The 19,370-nt window shown below is 42.3% G+C and overlaps 2 protein-coding genes across 2 annotated transcripts; one reads left to right on the forward strand and one right to left on the reverse strand.

The window, feature by feature from the left end:
• Positions 1–1,841: 1,841 nt before the first annotated feature.
• Positions 1,842–7,887, reverse strand: LOC142575429 (sperm-associated antigen 7). Its single transcript, XM_075684799.1, has 7 exons — positions 7,736–7,887; positions 7,587–7,654; positions 7,144–7,232; positions 6,796–6,880; positions 6,545–6,634; positions 5,808–5,964; positions 1,842–3,321 (listed from the first exon to the last, which is right to left on the reverse strand). The coding sequence occupies exons 1-7, from the start codon at positions 7,815–7,817 to the stop codon at positions 3,206–3,208; spliced, it is 687 nt and encodes a 228-aa protein (XP_075540914.1). The 5' UTR covers positions 7,818–7,887; the 3' UTR covers positions 1,842–3,205.
• Positions 7,888–8,016: 129 nt separating this feature from the next.
• Positions 8,017–15,519, forward strand: ND-SGDH (NADH dehydrogenase (ubiquinone) SGDH subunit). The gene is made up of 4 exons (XM_075684800.1): positions 8,017–8,175; positions 10,309–10,508; positions 12,749–12,855; positions 15,244–15,519. The coding sequence occupies exons 1-4, from the start codon at positions 8,088–8,090 to the stop codon at positions 15,383–15,385; spliced, it is 537 nt and encodes a 178-aa protein (XP_075540915.1). The 5' UTR covers positions 8,017–8,087; the 3' UTR covers positions 15,386–15,519.
• Positions 15,520–19,370: the final 3,851 nt, after the last annotated feature.

The raw sequence follows: 19,370 nt of genomic DNA on the forward strand, positions 1-19,370 counted from the left end.
CATATACAGCAGTAAGCGCAAAATATTTTGCAGGATTTTTTTTAAACCGAAATATGCGCGTCTCTGTATTTTGTGAGATGACATGATCAGTGTTTTGTACAACTCGCTTGGTCACGCAACACATGTCAACCTGGATGAGTTTGTGGTTGTTAGTACACCGCTGAATATAAACTTTCTCGCTTTTAAATTTTTCCAATAAAAACACTCGTCTTCACGTAGACATGCACAAGCTTTGCATGCACGCCATGACACAGCTCGAGCACTACACAAGTTCGTCTTCGTCATGCCACCAGTTAGCACCACCCTAAATGGTCTTTATTCTACGAGCTGGTCTTTTTTTTATGCACACTTACGCTACTTCTTAGCGAATAGGTTTTCGAAGAGCATTTTCAATTTTATTTTATCTTTATTTGAACCTCAAGGGTCCCCAGACGGGACTTTACTGACGGGTGGGCGCAAGAATGGGGATAACAATGATTGTCGCATAGTATATGAAGAGTACATAGCTTCTTCGATGGCATTCTTGAAATCAGCGGGATCAGGGACAAGAGCTTGGCTGCCGGGAAGGTCATTCCAGTCGTGAGCTGTGTGCACAAAAAATGACCTGTTACGTAGTAGTGCGGGCACGATGCGGGATGACGCAGGATGGCCTGAGCGTGGTGTTCGACGTACTGGTTGGATGAGCTGGCTGTCTCGGGGCGAATGGAAAAACTTGCGATAAAGGCAGAGGCGTGAAATATGGCGACGGGAAGCGAGAGAAGGCAGTTGTAACTAAATGTTTAGACCCGATATACTACAGTATTGCCAGTAGTTTGGAAGAATGAAACGTGTAGCACGATTCTGAACTGATTCGAGAGCTGAAATAAGGTTAGACTGATGTGGATCAAAGACTGTGCTAGTGTATTCAAGTTTAGGTGCTTTGTAAGTCAGTAATTTTAAGGTGCTATGCGCAGGTCACGGCAGAGGTACCCAATTGTTCGATTAGATGAATTATGTGGTTAATGTGGCAACTAAGACCATGATAAATCACTAGTGATGTAAACGCCATGGTATCTAATGGAGCTAGTGGAAATAATGGTGGTATCCTTGATTTTATAAATAGGTCGAGTATAATTTTGGCAGCGGTGAAAAGAAATTAGTAGTTATTGGAGTATTCAGGAGCATTAGCCATGTAGTGCACCATTTCTGTGTTATTCAGGTCATGTTGGAGGACAGAAGAATCGTCAGCGTTAGTAACAGGGCAGTAGATTATGCAGTCATCAGCGAAAAGATGGATTGTAGATGTTATTATGGAAGGCTATATTAGAAAGAGCAAAAGGCCAAGAACTGTGCCTTGGGGTACTCCTGAAAGAACATGAGTAAGGAGACGAAAAGCCATTAGTGGAAACAAATTGCATGCAGTCGGTTGAAAAGTTTCTAATCTAGTTAAGGACATGTGAATGAAGGTTTAAAAAAGAAAGTTCGACTAAAAGGTGGTAATGGGGTACCTTGCCGATTGCTCTCTCGTAGTCTAGGAACAGTGCAACGGTTGGGATATTGCAGTCAAGATTGTAATGAATGTCATGCAGGTACAAAGCTAATTGTGTTTCACATGAGTGGCCTTTCCGGAACCCATGCTGGTTGGGATGAAAGTTGTTGACGGATGGCACAAATGTCGCGACATTGAAGTAAATGACATGTTCCATGATCTACACTTGCAACTTGAGCTGAACACTGCACATAGTTGTCTTGGACCACCTCCTGAAACATAGTTCTCTGGGTCCAATGTTCTTATTCCATTTCGCATTGTCCATGAAACGATGCCACCGTGAACGGCCAATCAGCATGGCAAAAAGGGAAAGTCAAACAAAAGAAACAATTTTATTGTGACATTTTTGGAAGCACTTTTCCGCAACTGGCTTCACGAAAATGCGCCATAAAAAGCACATCACACAATTTATTCTACACTTGCAATGCTTGCCAAAATTACAGAAGCAACACCAATGAAAATGTCCCAGTTTATCATGAATATTTACAGTTCTTGGCAAACTCCATCATCGCAGACTACACAGAGGTTTAAAAAAATTTCAAAAAATTAGCGTTGTTTTTATCAGTATGGTCAAAAGTAGAGTTTGTAAAAGCAGCATTACTTTTACAGTGTGCTGTACGTATCATGTGCAAAAGCTAAAACTTGGAATTGGAATGCCACTTGCACATGATTATACTCCCGAATGCAATGCGCAATGAATGAGTGACCAGTCTCTATACTATAGTGTAGCCCCAACCCTATGCGAAAACAGTGCATGAATACGACAAAGATAAGCTGAGGCACAATGATACAGTGCCGTGCCTCACTTTATGCCTCGAACAACCAACAAGCCCAAATCGCAATACTCGGCTTCATTTCATGTGTAGTCCCAAAGCTAGATGCAATGAACCCCATGAATGCCATCAACGAACTTCATATATAAAGGCATGTTTCAGCTGATTTCCAGTTGGTTTGCATTTCAATTTATGGTGATGGCACACACACAGGTGGTGATGCTACCCATACAAGGTCCTCATAAACTGACCACGTAGTAAAAACTGAGCTCATAATCATAGGCATAGGTCTTTGTACATCCAGCGGGTACGCTTGACATCCACTTTTCCTGCGCTTCTTTACCTTAAGCTCGTACAGTTACCAAACTATAAGGCAGGACTAGCACAACATAAAATTGTACGAATGACGAGAAATTCTGCGTGTATCCAGCCAACAATCTGAAATAAGACATGTTCTGCAACATGTACGCAACTGGCTGAAGCCTGAAGTGTTAGGCTACCAACCTGAAATTAAATATTTTCTGCAAAATGTAGGCAAGTGGCTGAAAAAGGCAAACTGCTTTTACAGCCAGAAAAAAAAAAAAAATGCGGGTGGAGCCCTAATTTTCCATATATTAATTAGGGGTCAATGTAGTCTTGAGCACTTTATAACACCGTCCCTCCGCTAGAGAGAGACTACACTACAAACAGCATGCAGCTCATTTAATTGCAGCTATTAAAAAGAAAATGTGATGAACAAACTTAACAATCCACCTCTTCGCAGTAATGACAAGTGCGAAACACAGCCTTTAGATGGACACGTAGTGGGCCATGGGAGCTCAGCAGTGCGATGAAAGCAGGGATGTTCAAACTTATCTAGCCTAGATTTACAAGCATGCATTGTTTTCTTTTTGTTCACAGAATGTCAGTCATGCTCTGATTTTTCTGAACTAGGGCCATCGGTTTTCTGCTTCTTCTTGGCACGAATGTCGGCAAGCGCTTGTTCGATCGTCCGGACGTCCTTTTTGTTCTGACTGGGTACTGAAACAAGAGACAAACAAGACATGAACAAAAAATTATGGCAGTACTCATCTCAGAATGACTGTCAATGGGAGTGCAATTGGCATACAAGCTATGTAATGACATACCATATTTCTGAAGTCATGTTTATTTGACACCTGTAGTGGTCATTCTGGCACTTTCATTGCTTCGGCTATATGCGACATACTCCAGTATCTTTCCGCTTTGCTATAGTACTTTCTTGTCAAGCTTACCCATGAGCATGGGGGGATGACGAAGAAGGAATGACGTTGATGGAACGAGAAAGGCGGTATGACGACGGCATGATGACAATGAGATGGCAATTGTATAATGACGACACCTTGACACCGACTTGCGGGCAATGGGATAATGATGAGCATATGACGATGGCACAGCCATGACGGCATGATGAGAGTATGGCAAAAGGTGCATACCGACTGTCTGACAATGACGCAATGACGATGATTGGGCGACAATGGCAGCATAATCAAGATTAAGTGACGGACAGCTTGATCATGATAGAACGGTGAAAAAGGCTTGATGTCAGTGAAACAAAGGAGGTGGTATGACAGTGATGACAATGATGGTAACGGTATAGACAATGGTATCACGGTGATAACGCTATGACGACGATGGTGTGACAACAACAGGAGGACGAGAGTGGCGTAATAAAGCTAGAATCACTGTGGTGGAATGACTGCTATGGCATCGCAACAACGGTATGAAAAATGAATGCATGAAGACAACACAATGACAACAATGGCATGACTGGCATGGACAATGGCATGATGAATACTGCATCATGAAGCCTGTATAGTGATGATGGCGTGACAACGATGGCATGACAAGAGCTGGATGACGAAGCTGGAGTGATGACAATGAAATGATCATGACGACATTCTGGCAATGGTGTGACAACGAATGACTGTATGATAACGATGGCATGAACATGACGACATGAAGAGTCGGATGACAAAGCTGTAATGACAATGATGCAACCACGAGCACAAATCCAGTGACCCAAGGTGATAGACAACTTGGGTCACTATGCCAGTGTAAGAGGTTAGATAGATGGATAGGGAGGCTCAAAATGCTTGAAGTAGGCAAGGAATGCTAAACGCATTAAAATTCACACCCCTACAAACATTCAAACAACCTAGTGTTAGAACACAAAGAACACTTTAGCAGATATGATATTTTCTTCCCATTCCAGGTTTTTTTTACATTAGCAACTGCTTACACTAGCTATTTCACAACCCTCCATCACAATGCATCATGACAACAGCATGCATAGCCATGTGCCTGGATACTGTGATAACCCAAAATATTAAATAGACGCTAAAGAGAAACATCAAATAACAAAAACACAAGTGATAATGTATCTTTCAAAACTTTGCTTTTGTTAATTTCATGGCAAGAGGTTGCTTACTGGGAAAGAACGCGAAGGCTAAACTTTCGTTTAAGAAAGATTTTTGCACCAAATTCCAGTGCCAATACAACAGTGAGATGTCAAGTATTTCAAAGTATTTTCTTGCATTTGTGTCATTGTGGCATAGTAAAAGTTCTTGGAGTTTGCTTGCTTCAGTCTTTGGCTCTCTTAATAAAACACAATGTAGTCAATCTTCATCAATTAAGAAAAACTAGCCCTGAGCAGGTGCCATCAAATTCAATAGTCACGGAAAACTGGCGTGGGAATTTCAAGGGGGTATCAACATGCAATGCACAACTGTCGTGTGTAGAACAGAAGTGCCAAAATGAAATACTTCTCTTTGGCTTTTTTGAAACCACCGAAATATATATTTTTCATTTATTTAATTCAAAATGAGCAATAATAGTATCACTGAGAATGTTCTTGCGATCACGAAATCTACCAATACCGGTTGGTTGACTGCTTGCGACGTAGCTTCTGACAACATTGCAAAGGAGACAATAAGCAATTTTTTACTGTTCTTGATACGAAATTGTAAATTTCCTGCTACATGCAGTCGAATAATAGTTGGCTCACATGTTCACAGGAGCCTTGTCTACAGATTGGCAACATTTTCTTTTATGCTCAAAAAGTGTTTCAGGGCCCTTTAAATTTTCCATTTAGTGTCCCTTTAGTAATACTGTCAGCAACACTTTTCTAAAAGAGAGACAGATTATGAGAAGGCTGAAAACAACTCCAACATGGAGCCCCAAGAATGATAATAGAGGAAAGCCATAAAGACGGACATGAGATAAAAATCTTTTGGAAAAGAGAATTCCCGAAACATCCCAAGCTTTGCTACACAGCCTGGAATTAGCAGCTGCAGTCTTGTGATTTGCCTTACGACTAGTGGGGAGAGCACCTGCACCTCCTAGTTTTAAATGGAGTGTACTATTGGCAACGAGCTCCATGTTTGTTCTGTGAAAGACATGGGTTCTTAACTTGATTCTTTTGTTTCTTTGACCCAACACTGCACAGACATAGTACAAAGCAATAACTATCTGTTGAAGTGCAGTACCAAAGCCAAACTGTTTGTTGGGTGTGGTGATCTTGGCTGCATCCTTCCCACTTTCCCGACCCAGCAGTTTCTCGTATTTCTCGTGGTAGTCGGTCTGTGGTGCACTATCTTGGCTCGACTGCTTTGCCTGTTCCGCCAGTGCTGCAGCCGCAAGTTCCTGCAAGCAAGCAGCAAGGTTGTACCAGCACAGCAACTGCTTTCTTGCTCCTTTCATTCTATGATGTCATGGAGAGACTTCAACAAGTAATTTGCATAGTTGAGCATGTCAATGCAGCAGAAATAAATATAACAATGATCGTGTACCTCTCCCTGCAATTGCAATTCTTAGGCCTCGACTACTGGTTAAATGCTTATGTGCGCAACTTACACAATACTTTCATGAGAAGTGCTCATCCTTCGCTCACCCTTGCTTCCTACATGCAGCTATCAAAGGCACTGTGTCGAACAAGTTATCTCAATTAAAGATAATGTGAAATTACCATCACATATAAAGAGCTAGGGCTCAATTTACGCAGGGAAAGTTGGGCAAGGCTTGTCATCTCAACACATCGATCTTGCATCGCCTTTGCTGCTTTTTGCACTGTTAGAGCCATACTGCTGTTTCTTGGTAAAACTTTTTAACACCACTAAGTTGATTTGTTTTGCTTGTTTTTCAAGAGGACTTTTTCAGTAATAAATTCTAAATACAGGAAAAGGCAGCAACAGCATGTTTATAAATAAACAATAAAAAGCTTTACCCTTTCTCGGGCAGCAGCCTTGGCTTTCTCAGGATCCCACTCCTCTCCTTTCCGGTAGGCAGCCAGTTCATCATCTGAAGGCGCAAACTCCTTCAGAGGCAGGTGAAGATATAAACAATAGTTATGAAGAGGATTGATCCACTGTCATCACATGGTATGTCACCTATTTGATCATGCACATTGAAGTTAATCGACAGCCCAGGTGTAGATTCCAGCATGCCAAGCTCCATATATTACTCTGTATTTATTACCTTTTTGAAGATCATGACATAGCGATCTACTTCCTCCTCTCCAAAGGAAAAAGCAGTGAGGCCAGCAATGTCTGCAACATCATGGCTGAAAATAAGATAAGGAATGTAACACATGGTGTTTGCTGTTAATAATTATGCATGACTGAGGTTATAGCTTTCAAACTTTCTTTTTTCTGTCTGCAAAAACAAAAGCAAACACGTTTTAATTTTATTGATAATCTTAAACAAAGAATTTTCTCACCAATTAGTGGCAAGCCCAAGAAAACACTTTGATCTCTGAGTTTGTACAACACCATCTCTCTCTCTTTCTCCTCGCGTGCGCCTATCGCTCGCACGTGCTGTACTTACATAATCGTGCGGTGGACCTTTGCCATGGGCGCAAACTTGTATTTTTGCTTTTCCGGGTCTTGGATAAACTTGTTGATTTTGTCCTCAACCTGAAAGAGATAACGACGGAAACAGCAGCTAGCATTACGGTGATAAAGATGGCCTACTTCTTATTAGTCACACAGACACACGCAAATGATCTGTTGGCACAAGTGGAACGACAGGAACAAATTGTACTGATTACACGGTCAACAGGTGAGAACAATACCGGAACTAGATGAGTTCAAACAAAAAAAGCTCCTTGCGCCAGGAGATGGCACAGGCACTGCGCCGCAGCGCAATAAGCCAGCCATCGACATTCACGGTGAATTTAACAAGAAGAAAAAAAACATGATCAAGGCGGTTTCATTCTGACGCCATCGTCAGTAGAGGTGACACACAGTTGGCATCACACAACGACTCACCTGATCTCTGAACTTTCTCAACTTCTCTTTCTCCTCCGCTTCGCGCTTCTGGTGTTCGTCACGTTGTTCTGCGTGACAAGGGCAATGCTTACATAAAAACGCGTAAACAGTTGCGCTGACAATGTCACGGTTGCTGCACGGCTACTTACTTTGTAGTAATTTCTTCTGTTTGTCACCAACAGTTGGTGGTTTGTCCATAGAGTTTAAAATCGAACCTAGAAGATCCGCCATTATTATTTCTCTTTCGCACAACAACGCCGTCTGAAGTCACATAAAGGTAAACTGGGTAAACTCGAAGAAAACGAAAGCATAACGTCTTACACAGTACTACGCGTTTACACAAACACTGCTCGAACTAAAAAAATTTGTTTGCTTTAATAATTTTTGCAAATTATTTAGTGTGGTTCTGGCTTGAAGTAGCGTTTATTAGGTTTTCTGAATTTGTCCGCAAAAGTTAAGTAAGCAAGGAACTCTGTGCGTTCTGTTTGCCCTTTGGGAAAAATGGCAGTGTTGAGCATTTTACGAGCTGCGAGAAGTGTTGCCCCGATTTTAGCAAGAAGGCCACCGCAACCAGGACAGCTATGCTCAGGCAATTATGCTTCTTTCAAACGTGTGAAAATGTCTTCAGTAACTTGCAGTGATTCGAGCATGCCGAAAGGTTGCCACGTCGCTCAATGTTGCAGTGCCGGCAGCTTTCGCTGCGCGTGATGATGCACGGCTGAGAATATGAATGGCTTTGGCGCTTCGCGCTAGCCGTAGTGCTCAGTATATTGCGATGTGTCTGAGGCGCAGCACTTTTCGTAAAAAGTGAAAGGCGTGATGACAAAAAAGGCCGTATTTAGGCGGCTGCCGAGCTTGTAGGCTTTCAATATCGCCTCGCTTGGCAGCTGCGCTGCTCAAACTTTCGGAAGCGTCTTTTGTCTGACCTTTCACTCTTTTCCGCGAAGTTAATACTGATTTTCTTTCTTATTTTCCGTAATCTACGCGAGTGTCATTACCCGGGACACTGCAGCTCAATACCCAAGTCACAGATCGCGATGGAGCGCTATCGGGATCAAATTCACCTTCTGCAGTTTGCGCAAGGGCCCAGTCGAGACCAAGAAATTCGGTTCCGATTGTGATCGATCGCGATCGTAAATGCCCTGTGTGACTGAGGTGTACAACTGATGACGCTGTAAAGCTCGCAGTCGGGGGCACATACTCCGAAACAGCATTGAAAGAGGCTTCTTGGTCGGGAACGAGGCTGCTCATTTGTGTCACAGCGAAACTGCGCATTCTGTAGATGCACTTGTGTGCTTCTTGAAATGGTAACGTAATTACAAATTATCCATTAGAAATTAATCTCCAATTTCATAACTTGTACTTGAGACACATTATGGCAACCTCTGCGTTCGCAACGACGTAAAATTACACAAATTAAAATTCAATGACGTAGATAACTGGTGCTTCTTTGAGGACATGAGCTACAGATCTGACTGTATCCTGAAAGGGCTCTGCCGACGAATAACTCACGAGGACGGCAAAGCTCCTTCCCATGTCGGGGTGGAGACTCGGTATCACTAAATAGAAAAATGGGGCAGATGACGTGGCTGAAATTGAAGCTACAAAAGCAAAATTGAAATTGTACAAAAAAGTGCAGTATACATATGCTCTCTGGAAGGACTTCTGACGTGATGTTTTCCACTTGTAATTTTTTGTGTTGGACAAAGATCCAAACACTGTAAACCCTAGAAATGAGAAATTCTACAGGCGCCAGATTTCTCTGAATAATTTACTATAATACTTGTTTCTACACACTATTTCCGGTTTGTAGTACCCAGAGGCTGAGTGCACCACGACAATACACTGTCTTGCTCCGTCTCAGTGATTGCTGCAGCTGCCAGAAGTAATGCCTGGCACACACTCATTTGCAACGTCGTCATACTTTGCCTTTGAGCTACCCTTCGTCAGCACTTCTGCTGTGCATCATGACATCTTGATAAAGTCAGTAATGCCGGGTTTGGCGTTTAGAGACAACCTTTAGTATCAAAGTATTTTAGTGGTCACTGCTAGGCGGTAACCGAAGATGAAGAGAAAGAAGTGCAGTGGTGCAGAATGGCATGCACGGCAAAATAGCAAAGGTTCAGTAAAGAGAGATATTTACTATCGATTATCTGTTCTCGTCGCTGCCTCACCCCATCATAGCTGCAGCGGTGACCCGGATGTGTTCAGTGAGAATGCAGAAGTTGGTTCCTTTGAGACTTGGACAAAGATGACGAACCGACAAGTGCAGCCCGCACCAAGTATAATATTCATAGTTCCCTTAATAGCATTTGATCTACTAACTGGCATTAGGGGAGAGGGGTGGTGGAGTATGTAGTGGCTTAAAATGAAAAGTGTGGTGGTACAGAACACACACACAAGCAAGGTAGCAAAGGCATAGTAAAAAATAAATGTTTAACGTCAATTCTTGGTTCTCGTCTCCGCCTTGTCCGTCTTATCTACAGTATCACAGGTGTTTTCCATCCTTCATATTTGCTAAGTGTCATCCTTTTATGTATGCTTGTGGTAGTGTTTCTACAACTTCAAAAATATGTGTCAGTGTTCCCACAAAGTTATGCTTCTGGGTGCATGATGTGCACAGTGTATACTATAAGAGTAACCTTAGCATAGTAACATTGCTTTGTGTGGCACAGGTGCGTTGCCCAAGTTGAACATTGCCATGTTTGCTCTGTGTTTCTAGTGAGGCAGTCGTCCAACCACATGGTGATTACACCTTCAAGGTTTGCTTGGAACCAGTTCAAGGATAGTGTGCACTTCTATATCCTCCTGGGTGCTATTCCCTTGGGCCTCCTTGTCACGTACATCAACGTCTTCATTGGGCCGCCGAAACTTGCAGAAATACCAGAAGGCTATGAACCAGAGTACTGGGAGTACTATGACGTGAGTGATTTAATGAGATTTCTTACATTGAACCAGAGCAAAAGGAAGTTGTATTTTTTCTTTCATCATCATAATTAAAGAAACACTAAAACAAAACACTAAAACAGTTGAGATAAAGTATTCTTTAACCTGCTTGCTGTGGCAGCATTTTTTGTGATTTCGATTCCTGTGTGGTGTGATCCACTGGTGGGTCACTCGTCATGTTGCTCTTGTGTGTTATGACCTGCCTGTGAGCCCTGTGAGTCACCAGGGAGTTGTTCTCCTTTGAAACATCCTCAGTATGCAGTAAGATGGCACCACCAGATCAGAAACAAGTATCTTTTTCTTTCCGTTAATTTTTAGGATGGCTTGCACACTGCTAGAAAGCCATGCATAGGTGAAAAAACTGCGATGACTTAACGGATACCCACGTTGCAGCCACTGTGTTAAAAACCTTTTTTTGTTAATTTCACCCCAATATGTTCATTACTAGAAAAAGAAAAGCGACATTTCCATTTCTTTCTTTAGAGTTTCATTCGAAACTCCAGTGCCAATACACTACTGCGACACCATGGATTCCAAATTATCTTCTTGTATATGGGCCATGCATTGAGGCACAATGAGACTTCTCAAAATTCTCCAGGTTCAGTCCTTGGCTCCTTAAGAGCACAATGTAGCCCTCCTTTACAGATAAAAAGAATTAACTAGGCTCCAGCAGATGCTGTCAAAATCTGTGACGTCACAGCAAGCTGGTGTAAGAACTTCAAGGCATTGTCGCCACTCGTATTTTGTTGTTGCGCCTTTCTCTTTTTAGTGTCCCTGGAAGTTTTTCCAAGTCCATGGCAGCATGAAGGCTTTTTCCAGTCATTTCCAGCTACATGACCTGCAAATTTCTTAATACCATCGTGCTATATGCATCGACTGTGTTTCCTTGCTCTTTGCACCCATTCTGTTATTTTTATAGAACACTGGTTACCGGTCCAATGCATTACATGGCTTTCCCAATTGAACTTCCTCCCTTTTTTTTTAAATCTCAACTAGTATAATAGCTGTACCGGCAATTTTCCTCTCTAACACGTACTGCAGTCTTCCTACCTCTTAGTGTTTGATGCCTATGGTGTCTCGCTCTATTGTTTTGGTCATTGCACCACCTTAATTTCCTTTCCTTCTTTTTATATATTATATTATAACATGTGCATGCACGTGTGTTTCTGGTTGTGTGTGTTTATGCATGGTAGAAATGTCTTCTAAATATTGAAAAAGTGTCTTCTGTATGTTCATAGATGTTCACTCTCTGCAGCATGATTAGTAGCAGCAACATTTTTATAATGAAATAGAGAATCTGACAAAATCTCGTCTGGTTGGGAAGAATAGTGAAGAAAAACAAAACAGACGTAGACCGAGATGGAAGAAATTCTTAAAAACTTGACAGTTCGACCCTCACACAGGAGTCTTATTTATAAAATATTGTGGACAAAGCTCCTACGTAAGGGCCAAAACACAAAGTTCTTACTTTATAATTTCTTCATCTCTTTCAGCGTTTGCCTTGATTTAAAGCAAAGCCTTTATTGCCTCTGCTCTCCACTTTGCGGATCTGACTGCTACTGTGTTGCTTGTTGCTGAATATATGACAGCTCGGGCACTGTGTATACTGGGCACACTGGGTATGTGTAAGTGGACATGTTGCGCTGGGTGAGTGCCCAAATAGACAAGCAGAACAAGAGGAAAAAAGTGAAGAAGTTGGTATCACAAGCAGTCGAGTGTGGAGAAATAAGTATAATGAACAGAATAAGACCAGTGTGTGCATTGACAGAAGTGACGAGAGTAGACAGAAGTGAATAAGAAGTGAAGTGACGGCATTTTAGTAGACATCAAGGAAAGCTTAGCTCATCTCCAATTTCCGCATGTGCGTGGGATCCACCGATTTCTTCCTTTTTTTTTTCTCACATTTTTGTCATTCCAAGCACAACAAAAAGAAAATGAAATGCTGAAGCAGGCTAGTAAGACACCAATGAAACAAGCTCAAAGCCGAAGTGCTGACGAATTGATAAATGAACAAAGCAGAGTTGCCAAAGTTTGTTGAATATAGCATCTGCATCTTACTCGCACTGATAGTGTGTGCATACTAACATTGCCTTTGTTCCAAGCTGTTGTCTGTACCACAAGTGAAACAACACATATTGATATTTTCTTTCCTGTGATCACCTTTGCTAGCATTGCACTGCTAATTTGTGCTTTCTTGTTTTCATTTTATTGAACAGCACCCTATCAAGCAGTTCCTTGCTAAATGGTTTATGGATAATCCTCAGATGAAGTACGAAAAGAAGATGGAGATACTGCAGCAAGAGTATGAGAAGGTTCAGCTGAGGTAAATGAGCAGTTGTGTCTTTCTGCAGGCTTTGTTTGCCCAGTTTTTCATCATAACTGTGGCTTTACACGTGTCATGTGCGGGTGCATGTGTCTGCTACATATCGGCACTGATGTGCTTGGAGTGACCCCGTTCGTGCATTTGACTCAGGCTTGGTGTGAAGAAAGTGCTGTTAGAGAGAGAAAAAACAAAAAAGTCCTTCAGATGTATGCCAATCTGACAACTGATACAGTGAAGCTGAATAAGTGAGTTCTCACATCCTTCGGAAGTACTAGTGGTCTGTTTGCTTGCTCAAGGCCTTGCTCAAATGCAGCAGCAGTTACCGGCTAAGTTCCAGTGCACTTGTGGTTGGTTGTTCTTTGTGACGGCTTCCATTCAGGCTGCACTGCAGCAACATGCTGTCAGCTTTCACTGTCACAGCTGTACAAACTCCAAGCTGACCTCCAACGTGGAGTCAGTATAATGCGACGTGGGAAACAAAAGTTATGTATTACTCATTAAAAACACCACACATATGCCTAAGTTGCTGTCTGTTCCAGTGAAATATATGCAAGGTAACTTTTATTTTGTAATTACGTTTCGTCATTACGTGTCAGAGCAGATTCAGCGCTATGACATAGGTTGCATTGCATTTATGTTTGATATTTACCATGCCATTACATGTAGACCTCCACTGCCACACGAAAACTGTAGCAGAACTCCCCCTAGTATCTTTGCTGTGATGGGGAGAAATGGCGAAATGGGGATTATCAAATTAAAGTTCCTCAATTTCAGAAAAGTCAACCTTGCCAAGAGCGAAATTTAGGTATGCCAGGAAAGATGCAAAAATGAAAGGCGGGCTTCCCACACTAGCTCCTTGTGATGTCATCAGATTTGGACAGCATCTGTTTGGGACTAATTGCGGCATTTTATCGGTAAAGGAGGTCTCCTACATTGCATTCTGTAGGAACCAATGGTTGAGCCCTGCAAGTTCGGAGAACATTTTGTAAACAATAACAACCCGAGCATGCAAAAATAGTTTGAAGTCTGTGACACCATAATAATGTTAGAATGCTATGTAGCTGAGGTGCAGAGGTCAATAAGGGAAATGTTGGCTCATGATTTGTCCACTAGTAAACTTCCCAGCCAAATAACATTCAAGTTGAATCTTGATGAAATATGTCACCAGCCTAAGTTAATTTAGTGTTATTCTTTAATTTCCCTTTAAGGGGGCATGAGGAAAAAAAATTGGATTAGAGTGATAGAGTACTGTTATTTAATTCCTTGAATGAATGAGAAGTTATTTTACCAAAAAAAAGCAAAGACCAAACCTAATTTTTTTACTTTAGTGGCAGCAATGTTGGTGCCACCGCTTTCTCTCCCTTTTTTTTTCATCTGCATTGTGCAGGAAAACATCATGAAAATTTAAGAGGTCAAGTCATTTTGTCATTTTCTAATGCTTCCTTGTTAATAATCGCTTAACTAGCACGTAAAGGGATTAAGCTTAGGAAGTATAAGCTGGAAAGCAAAGTCGGTCTTGAAATGCATGACCTGATGTCATCGCAATTATCATGGCATCATGACACAAATGAAGATTTGACGAAGTTGGATAGTGATAAGACTAGGTATGATGATGCTGCCCAGAAAATAAGAGTGCTGCATGCATTTCTTCTGGTTGCACTTGCGTGTTTGTGGCATCCAGCTGCACCTGTTACAGGAATGCTGTGAGTCAGTGTACAATGACATGAAGCACCCACTTCGCGATTACCAAGACTGTAACAGGTTCAAAGAAAGAAGTATTTTAGTAAAATATTTAGTGTGCTCTGATGCTGGCCAGTAGTTTTTCGGGCCGTTTGACAGTTTAAACTTGAACTTAAAAAGAAGAAGATAATTGTTCTGTCAGTACGACTTCAAACTTAACCTTTTCAGTACCACAAACAAGCATAGCCAGTACAGTCATAAGCAGAAGTACCTTCACTGTGAACAAATGATGGTTACATCTGTCAACTTACTTCTAGTTGCTGTTTTTGACAGTGGATGGCCTTCTGTTGTTTTTACTTTCCATATTCAGGTGCTTGAATGCTTTCGCTGGTAGTATGGCTTACCAGCACGCCACATTTCTGGGAAACATGACAAATTTATTTTTCATTTCCTGCAGTATGGAAAGGGTTATTTATACACTGTGTATACTTCACATTTGAAGCATTTTTTTCTTCCTAGCAGTCACATTTTATTCTGTTTAGATATTCTTGTACTTTGCAATTATCAGTTTGAAACATGGGTCATGTAAATATTTTATTCTTGTTTAATTTCCTTCCACTCAGTCCAAAAAAGCAGTCTCTTTCAGCCCACCTTTTAGCACCAGGTTAGGGATACAGTAATAATGTTGGACGTCTCTCCTTTCTGCAGAGAAATTGAGTGGAAAGTCGAGAAGTTGATAAAGGAGCGTGGCGATTTCCAGGCATGGTACTATGTGCCATACGACAGCAAGTACACCAAGAAGTACCAGAAGCAAACTCAGGAGCAGGACTTCTACTGCAAGACGATTTAGTTGCCAACATTTTTTGTCAATTGCACTCCCCGAGAGAAAAACATGGCTTGTATAGTAGAGAAAAATAAAAATAAAACTTCACATAAAATTGCAATTCAAAGAATTTGCAATAGCAGGTTCAGGTTTCGTTTTCACACAGTGTCGCTGACGTACATATTCTCGCTTGCCACAGTGAAGCACTTGTTAGCAAGGGGCAGGTACTACACACCTTGGCAAAGCCTCTCTGTGTGCTGCTGTGCTATGCTGTGGCACCATCTGGTGTGCACGTGGTGAATGATGGCTCTTGCTTCTAAGGTTGTAAGAAAGCCCCTTAAGTTGCAAATTTCAACACAAAGGTGTAGATTGAAATGGCATGGTGAACTTGTGCAAGATGTAATGACTATGTGCCTTTGTGAAGCCTCTGTATTTGCTGCAAGATTGAGCAACAGGTGGTAGCACCATCATCGTATTAGTATGGATAGGCAATCGGCAACACACATCAAAATATACACAGAGGCACTTTGCTACTGGTGATTTCAGCAATTGTGTGCTAATAAAACCTGCTGACTGGTATTAACTGATAATATATTGCCCTCCGGTGCAATATTTTTGCGCAATATGTGCGGAATGTTCTTGTTATGTAAGTGACAGAAGCACAAATTGTCATTCAACGATGCTGGTATGGAACGTCTGCAACTAGTCGGGCTTGTCGCTATTCAAACGTTTCGGCAGCGCGCGTGGCACGGTTGTGCAATCTGTCATTCTCCAATTACTTCTGTTGTTCTTCGGCAGTTCATGGATGTAAATCCTTCTGATATACTGGTACATACCCACTCGGGGGGATTGGCAAAGAATCGGGTTGGTCAAAGTGCAAAATAAAAGGTCAGAGTTTTATAATAGGCAAGTTAGAATAGGAAGATTGAGAGTGTAGAGCTTGAATGATATTATGAAAATCAAAATTCTACCATTACCATAAAAAATAAGACAATTCAAATTGAATTTGGATAGAACAAAATGAGGCTTAAAGTCTTGTATTAAGAGTTTAAATCTCATTGATCCTAAAAGAAAATCGTGGATGGCAGCGCAAACTTTCCCGTTGCTATACCCAACTGTAGGGGCACCCAAAGGTCGTGCATTTTGGACTGTTAAATCTAATCCAAGAAGGTGGAGTGGTATTTATAAGGTTTGTTTCTTTAAGCTAATAAACTGCAACAAGAAAAAAGGTTTCGCTGGCATATTTCAATGCAATTGTCGTCTTTGTTGCTAAAGTCGCAATCGCTTGGTCACATCATCTTCCTCAGTCAACTACCGCTGCCTCTGTCAGCGGGCTCGTTCACTGCGCTTCGCGCGATGAATCTCTTTTGACATTTCCAACAACAATCCCGATTCATTTTCCATATTTATTTCACAAATACGCATGTGGTATGTGTGAAAGGAGAGGCTGGGCCACCAAAACACACGTATGAAGAGGCTTCACACAGACAGGTAAAATCCAGTGCTTTTGCGCTTAAGAAGAAACGAAAAACAACATGGTGCCTCCAATAGGGCTAGTGGTGACTTGCCGTGTTGATACGTGGCATGTGAAGAACACTTAATTACAAATATGCTTACCCTGACGGAACCGACGAAATGGATCGAATTATCCGGTGGATCGAATTAAGATGCGGGAAAAGTGTCAAATTACACCAATTCATTTGGCTGTAGTTATCAGATTCTAACACGCCTCCGAATAAAACGCGCGCCCACTTTCTATGTGTGCAAACTAGTTAACTAGCATAGAAATTGCATCAAAGCCCCCGAACAATGTAGAAATCTTACGCGCACCCGATTGTTTAGCAAGAAAAATGGCACACTGGCGGCCGGTTTCCGATCAGTTTTGCCACACGGTTCATTTATAGTTCGCTTCACCACAATACACCTGAGTTATGGGGCAAAGCATGCAAACGTGGCGAAGGCGGTTTTGGTTTTGTGTCCGGTGCACCAAGCAAACAGGCAGTTTTCGGCCCATATTTCTTTTTAAGAAAAGGCGCGTGCTAGAATCTGGTAAATACCGTAATCATACATTGCCAGCTACGGTTATTGACTAAATATATTCCCAATGGCGGGCCGAAAATAGGCGTTTTCGACGAGAGATGTATCAGGGATAAAAGCGGCGAATGAAGTTTGGGAGCCGTGAATTTGACACATTTGAGCAGGTTTAGCGCATGAATTGTCCGTTTTGGAGCAGCTTGGTAAAGGTCAATATGAGTGAAATACAGGCATATGAAAAAAAGATGGCAAGTAAAAAGAGGCGAGTAAAATTCATGACGGGGATTAATTGTCATCCAACCGACTGTAGCATGAAGCTACAATGAAAGCCCTTACGGGTTTCTCAGAAACCACCATTAAATTACATATCGCATGTGCCTATACTAGCTGTGGCCAGAAAGAAATAAACGAGGGCTTTCTGTGAGCAGCGCCCTGTTGATAGCTAGGCTTATGTTAATGCTAGTCTAGTTTTCTTAAAGCGAAAGCTTGTCTAACCGCGCTGAGCCGAGTTTCGCCGTCGCCTGCAGCAATTTGACCATCATTTGACCGCAGCTGCGCCGTAGCCTTGGTAACGCATCCCGTGACTCGCCGGGCCGAGCTTCGCCGCCGACTTGGCGCATGCGCTCTCCGCAGCTGGGTTGCCGCCTGACCACGTGACTCGCCGCGTGGTCAGGCGCCATGGCCAAGCTCGCCGCGTGGTCAGGCGCCATGGCCAAGCTCGCCGCGTGGTCAGGCGCCATGGCCAAGCTCGTCTAGTTAGTGCGAGCTTGGCCATGGATGTGAGCGAGTCTGGGCTGTCTTCTCTGAGCGTTTTGCGGGAGCGGGAGGCTTTGAGCCGTCGTCGCCAAGCGGTGTCTGACCACCCAGCGGATATCGCCCGGCGAGCTGCTTCACTGGAGAAGATCCGGAATGCAATAGGCGTCCGCACCGTCGAAATATAGTGACCGCGTTCGCGTCCTGTCCGTTTGTGTTTCGACGCTGTGCATGTTCGCGGCGTCTCTTTTTATGTCTAGCAATTGCGCTTCCCCTGCGGCACCAGACATCGCACCGTCGAACAATGCGTGTCTACCCAAGCCTAATCAGTCATGTCTAGCCACCGATCGAAGCACAACCTGGCTTAAGAGGAAGCTTTAGATATAGGTGTTCTGTGGCTTTAGCTCAGGTGCTCCTATGTAAATAAATGTATACAAGGAGAATTCGAATTCGCTAAGCCGCAGCCAATTGTTTCGGTGTGAATAAGCAACTAATATTTAATACGTCGAGAAATGACTGATAACAGCACCTATAGAGACTTAGTCATGTGTGGTCCTGTTTACCGGAAAAAAAAATGCATGCAAAAATTTTTTTTAAATGCTCGTGACAATATAAGTGGTCTCAGGTGTAAACGTCGCCATCGGTGCTCTGTGTATACCACGAACACGCAAACCTGGGGCGCTGTCTTGTAACTGTTCGCTTTCTGAACAGCTGCAAGATCATGCTACTTCGCGTTTGGTAGCGACCGAAGACGCGCGCCAAGAACTGCTGACACGTCGAGAAAAAAAAAAAGCGCTCGCTTGTTTCTAGTGCCCCTATCTTACAGTTTCCCTAAGGATTGATATAATATTTGGTGCGCAGAAACACTGTCACGGTCAAAGCGCTTTATTTTTTACCTATTTATTTCATGTGCTTTCTTTCTCGTTAAAAAAATGTGTTCACAAATCCCACGTTGTTTTAAATGCCGTTATTGGTCATTTAATTGTCACCATCTTACAAAACTTTTTAATTGCCATCTCCTCAATTAGGTAAATCTACAAATTTAACTAATTAAATGTACCCGTGCACAACGAACGAGAAATATTTGCAGTAGTCACCATGAACAACACCGATCAAAGTACAGTGAACGCTGTTCGAGTGGTGCCCTTCGGTAATTTGTAATTTTTGGCGACCTGCAGTTAGGGTAGCAGAACAAATATGAAGTGACATAGTGGTCAATGCACGT

The sequence above is a fragment of the Dermacentor variabilis genome, chromosome 3 (assembly GCF_050947875.1).
Source record: "Dermacentor variabilis isolate Ectoservices chromosome 3, ASM5094787v1, whole genome shotgun sequence".
NCBI lineage: Eukaryota > Metazoa > Arthropoda > Arachnida > Ixodida > Ixodidae > Dermacentor > Dermacentor variabilis.